General features: G+C 46.6%; 1 protein-coding gene and 1 long non-coding RNA gene across 10 annotated transcripts in view; one reads left to right on the top strand and one right to left on the bottom strand.

Moving 5' to 3' along the window:
- MECOM (MDS1 and EVI1 complex locus) overlaps nucleotides 1-4,180 on the bottom strand; it is a 629,513-nt gene extending 625,333 nt beyond the window's left edge. For 4 of the 8 annotated variants that reach the window (XM_061416503.1, XM_061416518.1, XM_061416525.1 and 1 more), the window contains exon 1: nucleotides 3,836-3,962. In XM_061416503.1, the coding sequence (XP_061272487.1) occupies nucleotides 3,836-3,872 (37 nt within the window). In that variant the 5' untranslated portion in view covers nucleotides 3,873-3,962. Of the gene's footprint in view, nucleotides 1-3,835 lie in introns of all 8 variants that reach the window. The other 4 variants (XM_061416511.1, XM_061416535.1, XM_061416544.1 and 1 more) reach the window with 4 other exon arrangements.
- On the top strand, nucleotides 3,585-6,902 carry LOC133247601 (uncharacterized). 2 transcript variants are annotated; one of them, XR_009736442.1, is made up of 5 exons: nucleotides 3,585-3,897; nucleotides 4,822-4,995; nucleotides 5,067-5,129; nucleotides 5,497-5,583; nucleotides 5,853-6,902. It is a non-coding gene; the product is annotated as an uncharacterized LOC133247601 (long non-coding RNA). The 2 variants fall into 2 exon arrangements; XR_009736441.1 differs by lacking the exon at nucleotides 3,585-3,897 and having other exon boundaries at nucleotides 4,349-4,995.
- Nucleotides 6,903-21,027: the final 14,125 nt, after the last annotated feature.

Genomic DNA, 21,027 nt, shown 5'->3' with positions numbered 1-21,027 from the left:
CCAGGGTAATGGTCAAGTAATGGTAAATAAACCGCCTTCCTAAACGGGGCCTCCGCAGGGCAAGCGCTTTTTTCCCCCTCCTCAAAAGCAGACTGAAATAAACAAATAAAATGCGTGTTTTAAGCAAAGCTTTGTGCTTTCATCTGAGCTTTTTAAAGGATAAAGGAAAACGCAAGTAGATAGGCATGGGGCAGTGGAGGCTGGAACCTAGGCTTGCGGTTCTTTGCCATCTTATGTACTTAGCTTACTAAGGGGAGGCGTTTAAGCAGGAGAGGAAGAGTCGTCATCTACCTTACCTACTTCAGAGCCTCTTTTTAAACCGAGATCAAGTGTACAAGTAACAAGTGCCCCCCTCCCCCGCCCTCCCCTCACCGGGGTCTTGCTAATCGCATCGCCTTCTGGGTCTTTACAAGACTTCTGCGTGGCCCGGTAGCCAAGGGGGGTTATTCGCTGCAACTCGTTCATTGCTGTGATTGAAACCCTGCCGGGTGTCACTTTGGAGAACTGGGGTGGGGGCGGGGGGGGGGGGTTCCTTCGGTTTTCGGGCCCTAGACGCGCTAGACAGATCCAACTTCACTTCTTTCCCATCACCAGAAGGAAACAGTTGCAACTGGCATTTCTGGCACGGCCCAGGTGCTGTCCTGGCCGCCCAAGAAAACGGCTGGGAAGCCTCACCCGGCTGCCAGAGATTGCTTGGCTTTTAGTTTTCTTTTCTTAAAGGTGGGAATAAAAGCCACCATCTTTAGACAGTACAAATGTCAGTCTTCCTGCTTTTCCCTTGTTTTTTTTTAATGTAATGGTTTATTCCTCCCAAATGATTTGCAACGAATGTATCGGTTTTAACTGTTGTGTAAGAAAAAAACAAGCCCTGTAAGTCGGGAAGTAGGCTGTGCATTCATTCTGAGTTTAACTTCAGAGGTACTTTCAGGGTCTGTGGTCCCTGGTTTGGATCCTTGGAATCCTGTACCGTAGCCAAGATCGCGACAAGACTTGGCCACCAAAGAAATTTACAAAATACATGAAGAATAACAGTCGAGGAAACAACTGTTTCTAAGTGACTTGATTCCACTGCAGTGTTTACTTTTACAACAAAAAGGGTGGTTTTGTTTTTTAAAGTATGCTGGTCACACTGCCTCTTCCTAACCCAGAAAAAGAAAGAAACCCGGTGCAGACACAGCCACGAAGTTTTCGCTGGCTTCACAGCAGGGGTCAGCGACTATCTCCGCCCTGCGCTCGGAAACTCACGCACTACGCGGGGAAGGAAATACCGCTTCAAGATACAAAAAATTCTTAGTTTTAATATGATTTCCTTCGTTACCCAGATTAGAACCGAAGAATTGCATAAAGCAGCGCTGCTGTCCGAAAGGCAGCCGTGTTGGCAACAGCTGGAGCAGCGCCAGCGGGAACCTGAGGCTTAGCAAGAAAAGTTTGTGAGAGTTCGCATCTAGTTATCAGAAAGCCGCAGCGGCATCCTTAGAAACACTAGAGACAAAATGAACGGGTCTCCCACTGGATGAATGACAAGTATCCTCAGATAGGAAACCAGACTCGGTTTCTGGATGTTGAGTGGGCTGTGCGTGCGGGAATGTTTGAATTCGGCAGCGAACAACTTGGTAATTAAAATAGTTGAAGAAGTTGCCCAAGAAAATTCGAAGGGTTTTGTGTTCTGCTTTCACTTCGGCGGATACCAGGCAATGAGGCGCGCGAAGGGTTCGGCTTTCATTTCACAACTTAGGCAGAGTTGAAATCGGCTCTCAACCCCCCGCTTCGTCCCCGCAACCACACACACACACACACACACACACACACACCCCTAACCCTCAGTCGGAATTGAAGCCCACAGGCCTCCAAGCATATATGTACATTTATTCCTCCTCCGATGAAAATAAAGACATCGGCCCCATTAAACGCGAACAGGAAAAACAGGAGTTCCACAGGCGCGCTTTGACACTGTCGCAGCCAAGTGAAATGAACAATATCCAAAAGAGAAATAGATGGACTGATGGCCCAAGGACTCCTATATATAGGTTGATCCCTGAGACCAGAGCGAAAGGAAACGTATTTGGGCGAGAGGGAGTGCTTGGGTGAGAACTGGAAGAAGCACTGGAAAGGCGCCTAAGATGACAGCATCTCGCTGGGCTAGACCGCGGACTCTCACCACTAAAGAAACCCAGCCGCCCGAGGTGCCGCTGCCTTCCGCGCGGCTGCGGCGGGGACACCAAAGGCGGGAAGGCTCGGGGCGTTACTTGGCTTTAATATGCAGAGGTGGGGGAGACTAGGGGTTCACTTGGGAGAAGCATCCCACCCACCACCCTATCTCTACGTTCTCTGATCCACACGCAAAACAAGAGAATTATGTTTTCAGCGAGCGGGAGAGCGAACGGCGGCCTGTGCTTTGCCGAGGCTGCTGCAGCCCCGCGTGCTGACACCTTGCGGAGGAGCGCTTTGAACTGCCCCGGATCGCTCCTGGACTCGGCACCGCCGGGTCCCCTTAGACTCGACATAGAAGCATGTGGACAAATCCAGTCCCGTAGCTTATACTCCCGGCTGATGCTACCGATTTCTCGGACAGTGTCGGCTCGGCGGGCAATGCCCGCCGAAGCCACCCAACACTTCGGCGAGAAGCATGGGGGATGGGAGTCCCGTCGCCCCTACCCCGAACTCAATCGCCCTCTTCCCGCGTGACCAAGGCCGCTCCACGCCGGGCAGGCAGGGGGCGCCGGGGAGGGTTAGTGACCCAAGACCTCGGCTGCGTCCAGAAACAGCGCGGGAGGCTCCGCCGCGCCCTCTCCGAGCCCAGTGTCCCCGCAGCCCGCCCCCTGGGGGTCACTCGGCGCCCTGCCAGCCTGGAGCTCGCGGGCCGGAGCGCGCCCTTTCGGCCTCCTGCTCCTCGGCTGCTGTCGCCGCTGGCTGCGCGCCCTCTAGTCCGCGCTCTCCAGGCGCTCGCGGGGCCTCTTCTCTCCCCACCTGCCCGCGGCTCCGCGGAGCTGGTAGCTCGGCTCTGCCCGCGCCGGCCCCCCCGCCCCCCGGCCACCACACACACACACACACACACACACACCCGGACTACAGCCTCCACCCTCGTCTCCCCCACTCCCCACCCCAATCCTCCCGCCGCGCCGCGCACGCTGGAGAACACGGCAGAGCGCACAGCGCCCACTACCGCAACAGCCGCTCGGCGCAGCCCGCCAGCCCGCGCAACTTCCAGCGGCCGCCTCGCAACTTTTCCCAACTCCACCACGGCTGCCCGCCGCCGCCGCCGCCACTGTAGCTCCCTCCGAGCCTTCCACCCACCCCAAACCCCAGAAACAAACCGAGGCGCGAAAAGGCTCTTTTCCCCAGCCCGCCCCCCTCCTCCCCGATCCCCCGCTCCCCCGCTCCCCCTCCCACACCCGGGACTAGCTGGTTGGCCAGAGGCAACTCTCCTCCGCCTGGGGGGAAGGGGAGGGGAGGGGGAGACTTTCGCATCTCCTCTCCCCCACCCCCACCTCACCCACCCACCCCACCCCTTCCCGCTCGCTCTCGCTCTCTCTCCTCCCTCCCACCCAGGTCTTTGCTGCCCCCACCCCCACCCCCACCCCGGGGTTGCCACAGCTGGTCCGCGCACTAGGCTCGAGGGTTGCCCCGGCTCCTCTGGCGCCCAAACAAGGAGCTAGAGCGCGGGCGGCCGGCGCGGAGGCTGGACTGGCAGGTTGCTGGAGCTGCTCTGCGCCTGCCCTCCAACCGGGGCCCCGGCGCGAGAGGCAGCCCCGCTCTCCCTCCCGGAGCGCAGTAGACAGATATGCAAGATGGCAGAGGAGGGGGAAATCCAATAGAAAAGGGATATTGCACCTACTTGTGGCCAGTTTCCTTGCCCTGCCTTTGGATCTCATGCTGTGCCCAGTCCTGCAGCCGCTGGTGTGTGGTTGGGGTTTTTTTTTCTTGGATCTTTTCCTTCTTTTGCTCTCCCTCTCGCTCCCTCCCTCTCCTCTCTCTCTCTCTCCCTCCCCCTCTCTCTCTTACACACACACACACACACACACACACACACACACGCACTCTCTCTCTCTCTCTCTCTTTTTCTCTCTCTCTCTCTCTCACACACACTCACTCTCTGTCTTTCCCTCTTTCACTCTCTCTCCCTCCCTCTCTCCCTTTCTCTCAATCCACACTCGCTATCTCTCCAGCATTGTCAGTTTGGACACCTTCGCACATGCGCGCTAGACGCCCCTCCAACATCTCAGCGCCGCCAAAAAAAGTTTGGAGCGATTTATCACTTTGATTTGGAGATCTTGTCAGATGGCAATCGCCGAGGAGGCGGAGAAAGGGAGCCATGGGGAGGGCGGCGGGGGGCGGGGAACGAGCGCAGGGAGTCGGAGGGGAGCAGACACCTCGCCCAGAAAAAAAAAAAAAAGGAACGAAAAGACTCGGTCAAAGGATTGATTTCGTGTTGGAATCACCAATAAGCCTGTATCATTACTATTATTGTTTTTCCCACCATAAATTGCAGGACATTTTCTGTACGGTCCTTGGGGGAAAGCAAGGAGTAGGGGGAGGGGAGGGGACTTTTAAAAATCTTTCCCACACTAAAGAACTAGAAGGACCGGACTCTCGGCGAGCGATCCAGGAGAAAGTGAGAATCATCCTGAACTTCGGGAAATCTGCTGCGGCTACTACTGCTACTGAAGCTATTGCGGCTTCTGCTTTCAGAGCTGAAAGCAGAATAAATAACTGCTTCTTCCTTGATTTTAGGTGTAATGCTAATACTTCCTGCCATCCTTGGAACATGTCAGTTGGTTGGTCTATTCTCACCAAGTAATAATGATCACCCTTGATTCCCAGGTCCGGGAACCTTGGGCATTTGACATCCAAGACCTTCTTTTTGCCTTCCCTGAGGTCGGCTGTCACCTTCCGGCCTCCCCCACCGCTGCCCCTGTCGCCTCCTGCTGCAGCTCAGCCTGTCTGCCATTTCACTCATTCGCTTAAACCCACGACCTCCCGGGTCATAAGGAAGAGGTAGGAGAGAGATTCCCCCATCACCACCACTTTTTTAAAAATACATTATTGAAAATTTGCTTTAATTACAGGATTTACCAAAGAAGTGGGCAAGCAGAAATGAGGACCTCTTAAAGGAGCTAGCTGTGTTTAAGGTATGAATAAATCTGAGTAAGTGTGGATTTTCTTTTGGTACAACCTCCTTACCTTAGTTTGTTCAATACCTTCCATGAGCTATTTATGTCCTCATTAATATCTGTTGCAAATCCTACCAGACCCCGTAAAAGAAAATCACAGTTTTTTTCTCTGTGCTACAGTGATACATCCTTGATGTTCAAGTTAAAGGAAAGAGAAAAGAATAGCAGGTTCTGGGCGTGAGTTTAAGGAAGGGTATGGGAAGGAAGATAACCAAGAATGCCCAATTGTACCTGTTGTCATTTATTGTCAAAACTAGGAACAGATAGCAAGGTTCAACCCCAAATGGGACTATCCATCAGTGGCTCGCAAATATCTTTATTCCAGAAAATTGAAATTTGAAAGATTCAGCTTGGCAAGGATGCCCATCACTTCTCTTTCTTCAGAGCTGTGTAATTCTGGGAGCATTTGGCTGTAAGTACAGGTCCCTGGAGAATCAAGCTACAAGACCCAAGGGAGACAGATGTGTAATGTTGAAATGTGAGGTAGGGGAGGGGGGAGATGGAACAGGGTGATGAAAAAATTACACAGAGTAGGAGTAAAACAGTTTCCAAAAGAGAAGAACTCTGGTGCCCACACACATGGGCACAAGAGAACTCTATCATCCCCTCTGAAGTAAAGAGGCAAGTTTGGGTGGGGGTGTTTCCATTCCTTTTACAATTCCTATTGCCCTCTGCATACAGGTGGTGTGCTCATACATTTGGCCGGTGCAAAATGACCAGGCACTTCAGCATTCTGAATGTCAATGCCGGAAGTCTATGACTGAGTTCACTAGGTTCCCTCAGTTTACATGAAGGCAAGCCTTCCCGCCAACCAGAAAAGGTCCTCAGAGAAATGGGAGTTGAGAGCTTTCACCAAAGAAAGTAAAATCTCTAGGGAGAGAAACACACTAGACTGACTGGCAAGAAGTTCATAGAAACTGCTTCTGATCCATTTAAAGGACTCTCTGGGGACCCTCACCTAGGCCAGAGGATAGAGAGGCAGTCCAGAGGACCAAGCCCCTCCCAGCTATCCAAACCTAAAGGTCTTTGACTTTCAGGAAAGGTGGTAGAGTCCACTAAGGATGTAAGAGCGCCTGGACAGGAGGAGGCTCTGCCTGAGAGGTTTCATTTCACCTTGTCACTCTGGGGAACTTAAAAAATAAATAAAAGAAGTTAACATTGCCCCCTTGTACTATTCTACTTAATTCCTTTTATCTCATGCCCAGGGTGGGGGTAGAGGTCTATATTTGGGTCCCCTTGCAGAAAGGGGGTTAAGAGGAGTGATGGGCAATTTTATAGAAAATGAAGGGACCATGGAATCAAACCCAAGTAAAAACAAGACCCAAATGTGAAGCTGCAGTCGTCGTTTCTGCTGAAAAATTATAAACCACAGTGGTGGACCAGGGGTTGGGGTGGGGGCTGTGAGAATTGGGTGGGATACGGAAAACTAAAGAAAATCAAAACTGATTTCCCCCCTCTGTCCTGAAAGCCTTTCTAGAGGGCAGGGGGTATGGGGAGTGAGGCGCAGCCAGGGCACACTCCCCTCCCTGGTTTTTCAAATCCCTGGGGTCAGTGGCTTCAGCGAATGGGTCTTCAGCCTGGTCTTTCCAAGAGTTTCCGACAGGAGCAAAGCCAACATATTCTAACTGAAAAAATAAACACAAACTCCTCTGTGCCCTTGGGCCAAAGCACTGTGAAAAGATCAGGCATCATACTTGTGGTTGTTGTTTAATAAAAGTACTCACAGAATCATCGCTTTTGTTCTCAAACCTGAAAACTGGGTTTCTTTTCTTTTTTTTATTTCTTTATTTTATCATGTGCTTTCTGCCCTGAATGTTAATAAAAGAACTAACGTGCTAGTTCAAGTGTGTTTAACCCGATGGAGCAAATGCCAGCAGCCGCGGACCGCGCTCACCGCCTGCAGCGCCACTACCCCTGAGCGCCAACCCCGGCGGGTTCCCACTCCCCAGTACCCGGACCCCGTCAGGTCCACCTGTCCCAAGTCTCAGCCGTGAGACCCAACAGGTGACTTTCTGTTCAGCGGCCCCTGAGGTTCCTGACACCCTTTGACGTCCCGTCTAAGCTGTCGCTGGCCCAAGAGAAAAGAGGCCTCCAACAAGTTGTCGGAGCTGCAGTCGCTGCCTGCATCCGCACCGTCCGCCTTTCCCTCTCCTCCTGAAATTCGTTTCCTTAAGGGGCAGCAGACTGGGTCCCACGTTTTCTTGCGTTTCCTCCCACGGAAACGGGCATCCTGGAAACAGTGCGTCCTTGGAAAGTCGATGAGTTTACGGGCTGTTTGGATTTGCTTGTTTTATTACTGTCGGTTTTTTTTTCTTCCGGATTTTTTTTCTATAACAGAAGCAGAGAACACGAGCTGGGAGTTGGAGGAAAGATGGGTCGTTGAAGAAGAGAACGGGACAAGCATATCTCTTTTCCAGCTATGTTTCTTTAGTTAATGCTAGAAACAGCAAAGAACCGATTTTCAATAAATTACATGCAACAGGAAATCTTCCTTTCCTCGCATTATAATTGAACCAGCCCCACGGTATCTTTGAAAAAAAGTTTGAATTCTTTAAGGAGGTATTTCTTGGCCTATTGTCTTTGTGCAGTGAACTTTACATCTTGCTATTCAATCACAACCTATATTCTGCTGGCTACCAGCAAGATTAATTTAATCATTGTAATGCAATTATTAATACTGTTTACCCAACGCTGGGTTTCAGGTTGGCTGTTAAGAAATTAAACTCTCGCTGGGTGACCAGAGCTAGGCAGGGGTTTCTTCATGTTGAAATGAAACAGTCCTCTTTATTTAGTCTCAGAGCTCTAGCTTTCGGCCACCAGCTCAATTAGCCAAAATGGAAACAATTTTCATTCATTGCAATAACTCACTGTTCTTGAGATCGCTTTCAAAATATACACTTTATTATTATACGCTGACCTCCGTGGCGTGGAGTGGCAATAAAAGAAAGAGGCAGTGAGATCTATCTAGCCCCCTTCGGCTATAATTATTAGAAATTAATTGGGTTCAGGACCCTAGGTAGTCTAGCTAAATTAATAGCTTGTCTAGTGGTTAAAATCCGAATTTTTAGTCCACGGGAGAGAAAGAGAGAGAGCCACAGACATGAAATGCAGACCCAAGGGACGCCTGAGTTTACTTGCAAGACGCTCATCTATTAAATAGTGTCCAGAATACATTTGAGTTGGGGAGAGGGGCCCGGAGTTGGAGGGGGCGGGAGCCAGAAGAAAGAAAGGAGCGAGATGGGGAGGGTGGCTACGACTGAGCAAAAGGTCTCGAGTTGATTTTATTCGATTTTTCTTGTGTGCATTGTTTTCGGGAGGGGTTGCATTTAGGGGTTAAAATAAAAAATAAAGATCCAGTGTACTCGGAGCTGTCGTGCCGGAGTAAAAGTGAAAAGGGAGCCTTAGGCAAAAGGAAATTACTGCGAGCCCGCGTGACCTTTCAGGGAGGTAATCAATCAAGTGATCAACAGGGATATTTATCATCGCTATATAGGACTACTTCGCCTTGCACGGGCGGGGGTGGGGTGGCGAGAGGAGGGTGGAGACGCGCGCGCACACACACACACACACACACATAATCACAAAAGTTTGGACAAACCCGATTAAGTCTCAAGACAGAGAACGTAGGCTTTAATAGATGTTAAGATTGTCCCTTTAGTCTGGGAGAAACACAGCCTCATACATCCACGCAAGGGGAAACGCGCACATCCCCGCTGCAGTGGCTGTGTGAAGGTGTTAAGTTGAAAGCGTCCACTGAGCTTTGCCCAGAAAGGAAAGCTCTCGGTGATTAGAGCGGTGGAAGGGCAGGCGAGGCGCGGGGCTAGCTTGGTTTCATTGACCTGCGGGAGAAGGGGCGCCACGGGCCGCAGGGGGCGCGGGAGGCGGGTACCCCTCTCCGCGGCGCACGGACTCCAGGTCAAAGCACCCAGGCAGCCTCCTCTTCCTGCGAAATCCTCGCGCTGCCCCAGGGAGAGAGGCGGGTGGCGCGCTCGGGGCCAGCCGGCTCCGGGGAGCACGCGCTGCGGGACTTCGGCGGCCGCGCGTTTTCTGCCCAGTTGTTACCTTCTCTACCTTGTAAAACTCGCCGTTTTGTAAATTGAGTTTTCGGTCCTGGATTTCTTAGCAAATCGTTAGATTTTACAATCCTGCTCCTACTCTCTGGTCGTTCAACACCCCCTCCCCAATGTCAGAAGTATACGTAAGGGAAGAGGGGGCGCGAGGTGGCTGACTTTTCTATAATGATAATGATATTAAATAGTATACTTCAAATCTAGGCTCCCGAGGCCCTTGCCCAGCTCGGGGATTGTAATCAGCAGTTCTTGCGAGAGAAGGTCGGGCTGATTACTGGCCCTCGAGGCTGAGAACTATTTCCCGACGGGTTTATGAAACACAGGTTGGGGTGATGCGCGCCACCTCCCAGGTAGCTTGCCGCCGCTCCCGCGGTGTGGGAATGTGGGGCCGCGCCAGGGCCCCGCTGGTTGGCACCAGATGCTGAGCTCGCGCTCCCCCGCCCGTCGCTCCCGCCGCCCTCCCCGGGATCGCAACGGCCTGATCCCGCACAGCCTTAGTCTGCGGCGCCCCCGCCTGGCTTCCCCTGCCGCCGCAGCTCCGGGTGCGCCCGCTGCGTCGGGCTCCAGCTGTGCACAGTAGCCGCCAGGGTGTGGGGGTGGGAAACAGCTGGAGCGCCCCGGGGAAGCGTGTGTTGGGGTGGAAAGAAACCCAGCAAGGAGGATTATGAGGCGATCAACTCCTGGAGTTGCTACTGGTTTAGGATCAGGAGGAGCAGCTTCGGGGGGCACAAATCTCTGCCCTTGGAACAGGAGCTCCGGAGAGAAACCAGAGTACTGGTACGCGATGCCCCGGAGAAGTTTGCAACTCCTTAGGTCCCTTCTGAAAGAATATGCCAGAGGAGTGCACCTCAAAGTTAAAAGTGCATGTAACCCCCCCGCCCCGGGGATCTTGTTTAAAAGCGCTTTCTAATTCAGTTAAGTCTAGAGTAAGACCCAGGCAGTCTGCATTCCTAACACACTCCCAGGTGAAGCGGGTTCTCCTGCAAGTGTGGCCCGCGGACCGGCGACAACAAGCATAACCTGAACTTTATTAGAAATGCAGACGCTCAGGTCTCAACCCAGACTTACTAAATCGAAATCAACATTTTAACAGGTGGCTCGCTTGAACATTTTAAGTTGGGGAAGCACTGCCCTAGAATGTTCCTGGCCAGGTTTTCTTTCTCCTGTCTTGGATCATGACACCTCTGTGATAACCTCATTTTAAATCCTGCTTTCTGCCTTGGTCACGGGAGCGGGCGCAGTGAATGAACTTATACCATTAAAGGCTACTACTCCTCTGGCCCCCGTCTGCCGCCAGCAAGGCCTTCTTGGATCCTGGTCTGACTGACAGCCGCCTCCACTTCCCACTCACCGCACCCCCAGCCTTTTGCTGTCAAGTGTATGACATGTATTTCTCCCTCCTTAGATTAGAGTTCTTTGTTTACACGTCTTCCTTCCCCTCTCAGCTGTAGGCTTCTTGAAGGAGACCATGCCTATCTTGGCTAAGCTTTGTTTTCTCACTCTAACATGGAGTTGTTCCTTTCCATGTGGGATTAGTGTATGAAAATGTCTTGTGAACTGTAAAGCTGAAACAACTGTTATCTCTTTTTCTCAATCCCCCTTTCCATAGGCTAGCACAATGCTTTATATCACTAGGCACTTAATTTGTTGTTGTCTTTCTCTGGAAAATTCTGGAACTCACACGTCTGATATCCTGAGCCCAGATTACAGCCAAATTTAAAGCTCTTTGTGTAAGCCCTTGAGTTCTAGTTTTCTCTTCTATAGAAATCTCTAGAGAAAGAGAAATCTGGGGCAGAAAGAATTCAGAGAATTGTGTGACATCTTCATATTCTAATTTTGTGACTCAGAGAGTTGATACTGAAGCCTGGATTTCTCAGCATTCTAAGTGATGAATACCTGAAGGTTGAGAGGTTCAAGGGTTAAAAGCTAGGTTTTGTAAAACAAAATTAAGAGAGTCCTTTTTTAGGGTCTGCAAAAGAAACAAATGCCATCAAAGATCTTGGAACTCTTTTGGAAAAACCGTGGTTGCCATCTTTAGGAAAAGATGGCAGTGTTCAAATTTCGGGACTGTTGTAAATTAGACAAACTCTGGGAGAGCAAAATAGCATTCCAAGACCTTAAGAATCAAACCTTTGAAAGTTCAAATCCCAGTCCTACCTGTACCAGCTCGTTAACTTTAAGCAAGTTATTGAATGTCTCTGAGTCCTCGTCTTCTCTTCTGTATAATGGGGACAATTGTGTATATCTTGCAAAATCATTACAAAGATTAAAGATAATGTTTACAAAGTGTTTAGTATTTAGTGCCTACTACCTAATAAAAATTTAACAAATGGAGCTATAAGAGATCTAACATTTGTAATTTGGCATAATGATAAGGCTTATGTCAAGTGTATGTGTCCAGGAGTCTTGGACAGTGCCCTTCCCATTCCCATCTGGATTGAGACTTTTTTTCCTTTACTCAACAGACTGTTCTCTCAAATAGCTGAAACCCAAGGCTTTTGATATATAAAATCTGGCTGGTGCCACTTGATCTCAACATTGCAGTTTGAACAGGCACCAATGTGTGTGTGGTTGGATTTTTAGCTACATATTTTTAATGGTTTCTTATGTACTTGTGCCTGCTCTCTACATGAAAAGTGAAAAAAGCGAAAGTGTTAGTTGCTCAGTCATGTCCAACTCTTTGTGACTCCATGGACTGTAGCCAGCCAGGCTTTTCTGTCCATGGGATTCTCCAGGCAAGAATACTGGATTGGGTAGCCATTCCCTTCTCCAGGGGATATTCCTGACACAGAGATCAAACTCTGGTCTCCTGCATTGTGGGCAGAGTATTTACCATCTGAGCCACTATACGAATCAGGGTCATCCCAAACAGCTCATCCCAAACTGAACCCTGACCATCTCCCAGACAGCTTGAGGCAACAGAACCTGGGCCACGGTGATGAGAGCCCCTGAGACTCAATGACAGGAACGTTGCTCCTCCCCTAGCCATGTGATTGCAAGTCTTTCAGAACAGTAGCTACAAAGTCATCACTTGAAGATACCCTGGTGGGCTGCTGTCTATGGGGTCGAACAGAGTTGGACACGACTGAAGCGACTTAGCAGCAGCAGCAGCAGCAGTGTGTCTAGTAACCATAGTCTCTCCCTGTGAGATGAAAGCCATACAGACAATTTGAATAGAGAGGTTTTTAAGAGGATTAGTAAGTGCTTTCTCTTTAAAAAAAAAAATTGTTTATTTGATTTCTTGTTTGTTTATTGTTTTGAAATTTTGATTTTCATGAATCTAGTTGTTACCCTTACTGTCAATACATGAAACTAATTGACAGTCTAGATCACTGCCAGGAAATAAAAGACCTGTGAAATTTACACATGAGGTACTTTAAAATTCTTTACTCAAACAAATGATTATGGTTGACATGAGAAAATATAGACATCATCAAAGTACATTAATTTACTAAGGTACTTTTAAACTTATAGATAGAGCAGATTTTCCACATCTTTTAAAGCACAAACTATAGGACCCATGCTGAGACAGCTTATAGAGAAGACTGCCTTGTAACGAGATCCTCAGTACTCAGTAACTCAATTCCTTTGACTTGGGTCCAAGGCAGTCCTGGCTACCCTCAAACTCAGCTATAGAGTGAACACCCTTAGCCATGACAGAGTGTGATACAGGTGTGCCCTGCTTTATGAAAAGCCACATCACAATGTGATTATTCGCTCCATGCTATTTTATTAAATAATGAGTTCCCATGGGACATTTAAAATATGATTTGACTTACAAAAATTTGATTTATACTCGCTTTTCCCAGAAACATACCTATGAAGGTAAAGTTCTATTTTTTTAAATGATGATGCATGTCCCTTAGCGAATGTTTTATAAGCAGTCCATTTTCAAAGGTTAAGACACGGAAGCATACCACAGTTCTGAGACTGGAGAAGAAATAATTTCTGTATAGAAAGTCAATTGTACACAGAAGAAATTAGGAACTGATCTGTTGAATTATCTATTTTGAGGGCTCATGCAGATGTACTGGAAGTCCGACTCATGATAGGATTCAGTTTTAAAATGTTTCAGAAAACAGTGCTCTTGTACTGGGTTTTAATACAAAAATTTCCAAATCAACTCTATAAACACTCTTGAAAATACTTTTCAACACTGGGGAAGAATTTTCTGTTGCATAGAGAAACTCGAGAATAATTCTAAGCTTGCTCTGCACTTATTCCCAGGTAGAATAGTCTGTGGGTAAAAATATTACCATCCATCTCATATCCAGGTTTTCACCTAGCTAGCTGATATTGAACTTGGAATTCTGAAGCTGGATATATTGATACACGCATACATTGACACATCATGACATTGGCATTGTTAAGGGCTCTGGGAGACAGATTTCTTTTCTAGCTGGGATGGAAGCACCAATGCAGAGCAATCAAGATAGTAAATGCTGTCAATATTCTGACGCATTTGCTTCTGTTGCATTACTGTTATGCTGAGATTTTAACAACAGTTGTGTTTAAATCTCTATTGATCAACAATCATACAGGTTTCTCCACCTCACTAAATGGGCAATCCAGTGCTTGGTGCTACTAGTGTCTCCCCCCACCCCACACCCCTGGGAAGGTGCAACCTGTAGTCATAGAGCATGGGCTCTTTAGCTCTAAGAACTACCTTTCCTAATTCACCCTACACACCACTGCCTGATTAAGCTTCCTATAGCACAGTTCTGAAAATATCATTCTACTACTCAGAATCATCAAGAACTCTTCGTTTTTATTTTTGAGATAAAGCCCCCAATTTTTGCTTTTCATTCAAAGGTATTCTAGATAGAGGAACAAGCAAGAGAGATGGGAAAGCATGAGATATGTACCAGAAGTATTAAAAATCTTATTCTGAAAAAAAAAAAAAAAAAAGAATCTTACTATGCCTGAGTTATGGGATTCAAGAAGAGACTTCATAGGTTCAGAAAGATAAGTTGGGCATATGCCATGAAGGGCTTATAATGAAAAGCAAAAATTGGGGGCTTTGTCTTGAAAATAATTGAATGATCTTGAAGATTCTGGTTAACATGGTGGTGGTATTAAAACTGTGCCTTAGGAAGAATTAAGTAGGCAATGGTGTGGGAGGGATTACATTTCCTCTTCACATGTTCAGTCTACCTATCTTTCAGATCCAAGACAAACATCACTGCCTCCAATAAACTGTTGATATATTTCTCCAAACTGGAAGCAATCCCTTCCCATTGCCAATCACCTTTAGCACCTTTTCCTTGCATGTTGGTTTTGTCTGTTCCTCTATGATCTCTTGTAATGGATTGTAAATTCCTTGAGGGATATTTGTATCTAACACTTTTTGTCCTCCAGTGTTAAAGAACATCTTGCTAAGAACTAGCAGCTCTTTCTAAATGTAAGGACTTCAATTTTTCAACAATTTATGAAAATGCTCAGTAGTTACTATTTTTGATCAGCCACTCCTTCAGTCTCTCAACTTGTTCTTTCTTGTTCTCTTTTCTAGATACTTTCGCGCTATCTTCCATGTTTCTTCACCTTTCTTTCATAAATTCTCCTCTCTCTGTGCTTAATTCTGAATCATTTCCTCAGATTTATATACAAGTTCTTTAATTCTCCCTTTATCTGTATCTAAGATCCATCTTAGATAAAAGGGACTTCTCTGGTGGCTCAGATGGTAAAGCGTCTGTCTACAATGCGGGAGACCCGGGTTCGATCCCTGGGTAGGGAAGATCCCCTGGAAAAGGAAATGGCAATCCACTCCAGTACTATTGCCTGGAAAATCCCATGGACAGAGGAGCCTGGTAGGCTACAGTCCATGGGATTGCAAAGAGTTGGACACGACTGAGCGACTGAACTGAAGATCCATCTAGTCAAGGCTATGGTTTTTCCAGTAGTCATGTATAGATGTGAGAGTTGGACTATAAAGAAAGCTGAGCACAGAAGAATTGATGCTTTTGAACTGTGGTGTTGGAGAAGACTCTTGAGAGTCCCTTGGACTGCAAGGAGATCCAACCAGTCCATCCTAAAGGAGATCAGTCCTGGTTGTTCATTGGAAGGACTGATGTTGAAGCTGAAACTCCAATACTTTGGCCACCTGATGCAAAGAGCTGACTCATTTGAAAAGACCCTGATGCTGGAAAAGATGGAGGGCAGGAGGAGAAAAGAATGACAGAGGATGAGATGGTTGTATGGCATCACCGACTCAATGGACATGAGTTTGGGTAAACTCTGGGAGTTAGTGATGGACAGGGAGGCCTGGTGTGCTGCGGTCCATTGGGTCACAAAGAGTAGGACATAACTGAGCAACTGAACTGAATTGAACTGAACCAGCTATTTAAACTGTCATTAATTTTTTTCCATCTCAATTATTTTTCTATAATTTATATAGGTTCTCTCCAAATATGTGCCCATTACCTTTTTACATTGCTTTGTTGCCTTATTTTCAAACTCAACGTTGTTTTTAAACATTTTAAGTATATTTGTTTTATCTAGCTTCTATTATCTGAAGTTTCTAGAGATCTAATCCTGCTGTTTGTTGTATCTACTTACCTTTGCTCAGATAGATTGTTTTCTCACTTTTTTAGAATTTTAGATTTTCAGTTCACCTTTAGCAAGACTTTATCTGTGGGAATCATACTTAAAATTACTTGAAGTCTTATCTTTCCAGAATGTTCTTCTATTTGCTTTATCATATACCCAAGGATATCATCAATTTTTAAATTTTACCAGCCTGGGATTTTTCCAAACCATGGAGGAAGTATAATTAGAACCTCAGACATAAGTGATAGTATGCCTGTTGGGAAGAATTATCAGGGGAGACTTTTCATTTTAACCCAAGGGCCAGATGAGATAGAAGCTTCCTTGATTTTTCTAGACCAGACTTTCACTGGTAGTATAACTCTCTGAGACTCAGCTTCGTGCACAGGTATCATTTCTAACTCATATTAGACAGAACTTTATGTCCTGATTCTATGAAGGTTTTGCAACTTAAGCCCAGAGTTCTCAAAGTTATTGGCTCCCCATCCCCCAACACAGACTGCCAAGATTCTTATCCATTCTTATGTTCAGCCTCAAGGAGTTCCCTTTCTTTCTTTCAAGCACATTTATTAGTTATTAAGCCAAATGCTTCAGTGATTTAGGAACGGAGGGATTGCAGATTATTTAGTCCATAAAAATACTGGGATGTCTAGACTTGAAAATACTTGTGGTGGTTTATTGTTAGTGAATTTCAGTTTCAATATTTTTTCTTGAATTCTTCTTTTCAAAAGAAATGTCTGGGTCCCAAAACAAATGTAGAACCAAACATCACTTATAAGTAGAATCACAAAAACAGCCTGTTTTTGATCAGTTTAAAATCTCTCATACCACTTCCTTTATCTGGCCATTTCAAAATCGTTCAGCCTTCAAATGCTATCTCAGCCTTCTAATGCTTTCGTAATAATAGTAATAATAATTAAAAAACAGTAACAACTATTTCTTAAGTGATTACTCTGTTAAGCAGTACACTGAGTCTTTGTATATGTCACTTTATTTTTCTAAGTAACCCTACCACATTTTTAACCTCATTATAAAGGTCAGGAAACTGATGTTCCTAAAAGTTAAGTGACTTGTTCAAGGTGACTCAGCTAGTGTTAGGTTGAACCATATGAAATTACTGATATTCAATGCATTTTTGCCACAGAAAAAGCATTTTTACATGGTTCAATATAAAAAGAGGGCAAAGATGGGATTCAAATTCAGATCTAATTTCTAATTTAATTTGATTCCCCTGAATAGCACAGCCTCTCTATTATATTAATTACTCCTTCCTCTAGGCTACTACGACTCTCATACCATATTCTTTTTATTTTTATTATGTATTTGGCTGTACCAGGTCTTGGGCTTCCCAGATGGCACTATTGGTTAAAAAAAAAAAAAAAACCCACCTGCCAATGCAGGTAGATCATCAGAGACGTGGGGTCATAAGAGATCTCTGGGTGGGGAAGATCCCTTGGAGGAGGGCATGGAAACCCACTCCAGTATTCTTGCCTAGAGAATCCCATGGACAGAGGAGCCTGGTGGGCTGTAGTCCATAGGGTCTCAAAGAGTTGAACACAACTGAAGCGACTTGGCACACATGCCTGCACACTGGGTCTTAGATGCAGTGTGTGAGATCTTTGGTTGTGGCACTCAAATTCTTAGTTGAGCCATATGGGATCTAGTTCCCTGATCAGGGACTGAACCTGGGCCCCCTGCATTGGGAGAACAGAATCTTAGCCACCGGAGCACCAGGGAAGTCCTGTCATATCATCTGTCTTGATTCACTCTCTTCACTTGACCTTCACTTACAATAATGTTTGTTCACCTGTCTTCTCCAGTCAATTGTAAACCCTTGAGGGCTGTGCCTTAGCTTTCCATTCCCAGTGCTTAGCACAGTACAAGTCTTCAATGGTTTTTTATTTAAATAAAAAACTGAAGTATTCAATCATTGTGTGCCTTTGATGTGCTCCTGAGTTTTCCCTTTTATCTCATTTCCTCTTAATAGAAATTTTTAAATAATATGGTCCCTAACTTCCCTGGTGGCACAATGAATAAGAATCCACCTGCCAATGTAGGGGACACAGGTTGGATCCCTGGTCCAGGAAGATTCCCATGCTGTGGAGCAACTAAGCCCGTGTGCTGCAACTCCCGAAGCCCGCACACCTAGAGACTGTGCTCCGCAACAAGAGAAGCCACTGTAAGGAGTAGCCCACCCACCACAATGACGACTTGCCCTGGCGCACAGGAACTACCGAAAGCCCACACAAAGCAAGAAGGCCCCAGCAAAGCCCCCCCAAAATAAATAAAATATGGTCCCTAATCTTTTGACATTCTCGTCAAGAAGTGGTGTCTGTACCTCCCTTCCATGAATCCAGGCAGGTCGTAGGCCTCTCTTCTCACCAACAGAGAGAAGTGATGCTGCGTGAGTCCCAAGCCTGAGCTATAACAGCCCATGCAGCCTAACTGTCTTGGAACATTCACTCTCTGAATGCTTCCAACTGGGTGCTGTACCTCAGAACCCAGTGGCCACACTATGAGAAACCCAGCCCACCACAGGTTCTCTGGTCAACAGTCCCAGCTGAGATAAGCCTTTGAGTTATCCCAGCCCAGTGCCAGACAGGAGAGTGAGTAGGTCCCTGGATGATTCCAGGCTCTAGCTGTTTGGGACACCTCCAATCATTTGCTGAGGTCCCAGATGACACAGAGACAAGACATCCCTCTCTGTCCTGCCTGAATTTCTGACCCCCACACACTGTGAACATAATGAAATTATTATTGCTCCACACCACTACATTTGGGGTGGTTTATTGTGCAGCAGTAAGTAACTAGAGCACTGCTTTCATCCGGCCTGTCTGCTCTGAACAGCTGTAGCCTGGTCAGTACTGAACCCTCTAGCTGCTATGGGGCACTCCTTTCTCCTAATAATAAAGGTCTGTGGTGGGCAGCTGCAGCCATGTCCAGAATCAAAAGTGTGTTCCACATATGCATATTTATATATATAATCATCTAGATATGGTGTCATTCAGTCGTGTCTGATTCTGCAACCCCATGGACTGCAGCACGCCAGGCCTCCCTGTCCCTCACCACCTAGATATAGATTTTTTTTTAATTATTAAAGCCTGGTCTCACCCAACCTAAAACAAAATAAAGTATCAATCAGAACTCTTAAGATATCAGCACTGCTTGGTGCTGCATTGTTTACAATAGTCAAGATCTGGAAACAACTTAAGTACCCATTAATGGGTGAATGGAAAGAAGATGTGATTATATATATAGTGGAATGCTACACAGTCAGAGAATAAAAAGATGAAATCTCGCCATTGGTGACAACATGGATTAGACCTTGAGAGTATTGCATGCATGCATGCTAAGTTGCTTCAGCCATGTCCTGACTCTGTGAAACCCTATGGACTCTAGCCCACCAGGCTCCTCCATCCATGGGTTCTCGAGGCAAGAATACTGGAGTGGATTGCCATGACCTCCTCCATAGGATCTTCCCTACCCAGGGATCAAACTCATGTCTCCTGTGGCTCCTGTATTGCAGGTGAAATCTTTACTGCTGAACCACAAGGGAACCCCTTGAGAGTATTATGCTTAGTGAAATAAGTCAGATGGAGAAAGACAAATACCATATGATTTCCCTCAAATATAGAAAACAAACAAAATAAGCAAACAAACCAAGCCAAGCAAAAACACTTAGATACAGAGATTTGTGTAATGATTACCAGAGGGGACAGAGCAGGAGAAGGATGAAATAGGTATAAGGGATCAACTGTATGGTGATGAATGGAAACTAAATTTTTGATGATAAACACACTACAGTGTATACAGAAGTAGAAATATAATGTATACATGAAACTTATGTAATGTTATAAAGCAATGTTACCACAATTAAAAAAAAATTTTTTTTTTAACTGAAAAACAAAAGGCTTCTGGACAGGTTTTGAGCACTTGGCTATCACCCTCCTGTCCTGGCCCAGTCCTGAACCCAACCTGGTTGGCGGAGAGCAGTGACCTCCCAATTAATTGTTGCCACTCCCCTTTCTTGGGGCTGGACCTTACCTCTGCCATCCCTCACACCGATTCTGACAGGTAACCTAACCTACGGCAGCCCAGTCACTCACTGAAGTTAAGCCCTGCTGCCTCCTGAAAGCCCTGATGCCCACTCTTGTACAGGACTATTCAAGGACGGATTCCGGTCCAGGCCACCAGCCAAGCTTTGCCTACGTGGACATGGTAATTTGAATTCTGGCCCCTTCTTAGAAGGGGATAGCTCTTTCTTCACCCCCAGCCATTTTACCCAATACGCCCCTTCTCCTTACCAGGATTTCTTAGGGAACAGCAGCGTTAGACCCACCCTATTAATTGCAATTAGTATCTCTATGATCTTCACCTACAGATATGGAGGCAGAGTGAGCAATGTGAGGCAGTGGTCACTAGGGGGCAGTTAGCTCTCCAGGCAAGTCCAGAGGAGGCATGCAGAACTCCTGGGGCAGCTGTGCTGAAGTTTGTGGCATCCAATCCCAAACATAAGGTTAAGAAGCAAGCAGGGACAGCCACCGGCTTTGCTAAGTTACTCCTGTGTTGTGGAGGGCCTTTCTTCTAGTTGTTATGTAAAGCATCCAAGCCTACGTCCCTGGTTCTCCCAGGGGACTCTTTAAACTGCCTACTCTCTTTTCTTTTTTCAAATTGAAGCGTAGTTGACTGAGCATGCAGTCACTCTCTCTGACTTACATTAGTTTCAAGTATGGGTGCGAGTCTGCTAAGCCACTTCAGTCATGTCCGACTCTTTGTGACCCTATGGACTGTAGCCCACCAGGTTCCTCTGTCCATGGGATTCTCCAGGCAGGGATACTGAAGTGGGATGCCATGCCCTCATCCAGGAGATCTTCCATCAGGGATCGAACCCGAGGCTTCTGCGTCTCCTGCATTGCAGGCAAATTCTTTCACCACTGAGCCACCAGGGAAGCCCCAGTTTCAGGAATATGGCATAGTAATTTCATTGTTTTATAAAATATACTTCATACACAGTTATTATAAAATACTGACTACATTCCCTGTGTTGAACATTGCATCCTTGTAACTTTTTTTTTACCTAGTAATTTACACCTCTTAACCGTCTTCTTCTATCTTGCAACTTAACCCTACATTGTTCCCCTCTGGCAACCACTAGTTTCTTCTCTGTATCTGTGAGTCTGTTTCTGTTCTGTTCTATTTACTCATTTGTTTTATTTTTTAGATCCCACTTACAAGTGAAAACA

Source organism: Bos javanicus, chromosome 1, assembly GCF_032452875.1.
Source record: "Bos javanicus breed banteng chromosome 1, ARS-OSU_banteng_1.0, whole genome shotgun sequence".
Lineage (NCBI taxonomy): Eukaryota > Metazoa > Chordata > Mammalia > Artiodactyla > Bovidae > Bos > Bos javanicus.
This window is presented reverse-complemented; position numbering and strand designations above follow the sequence as displayed.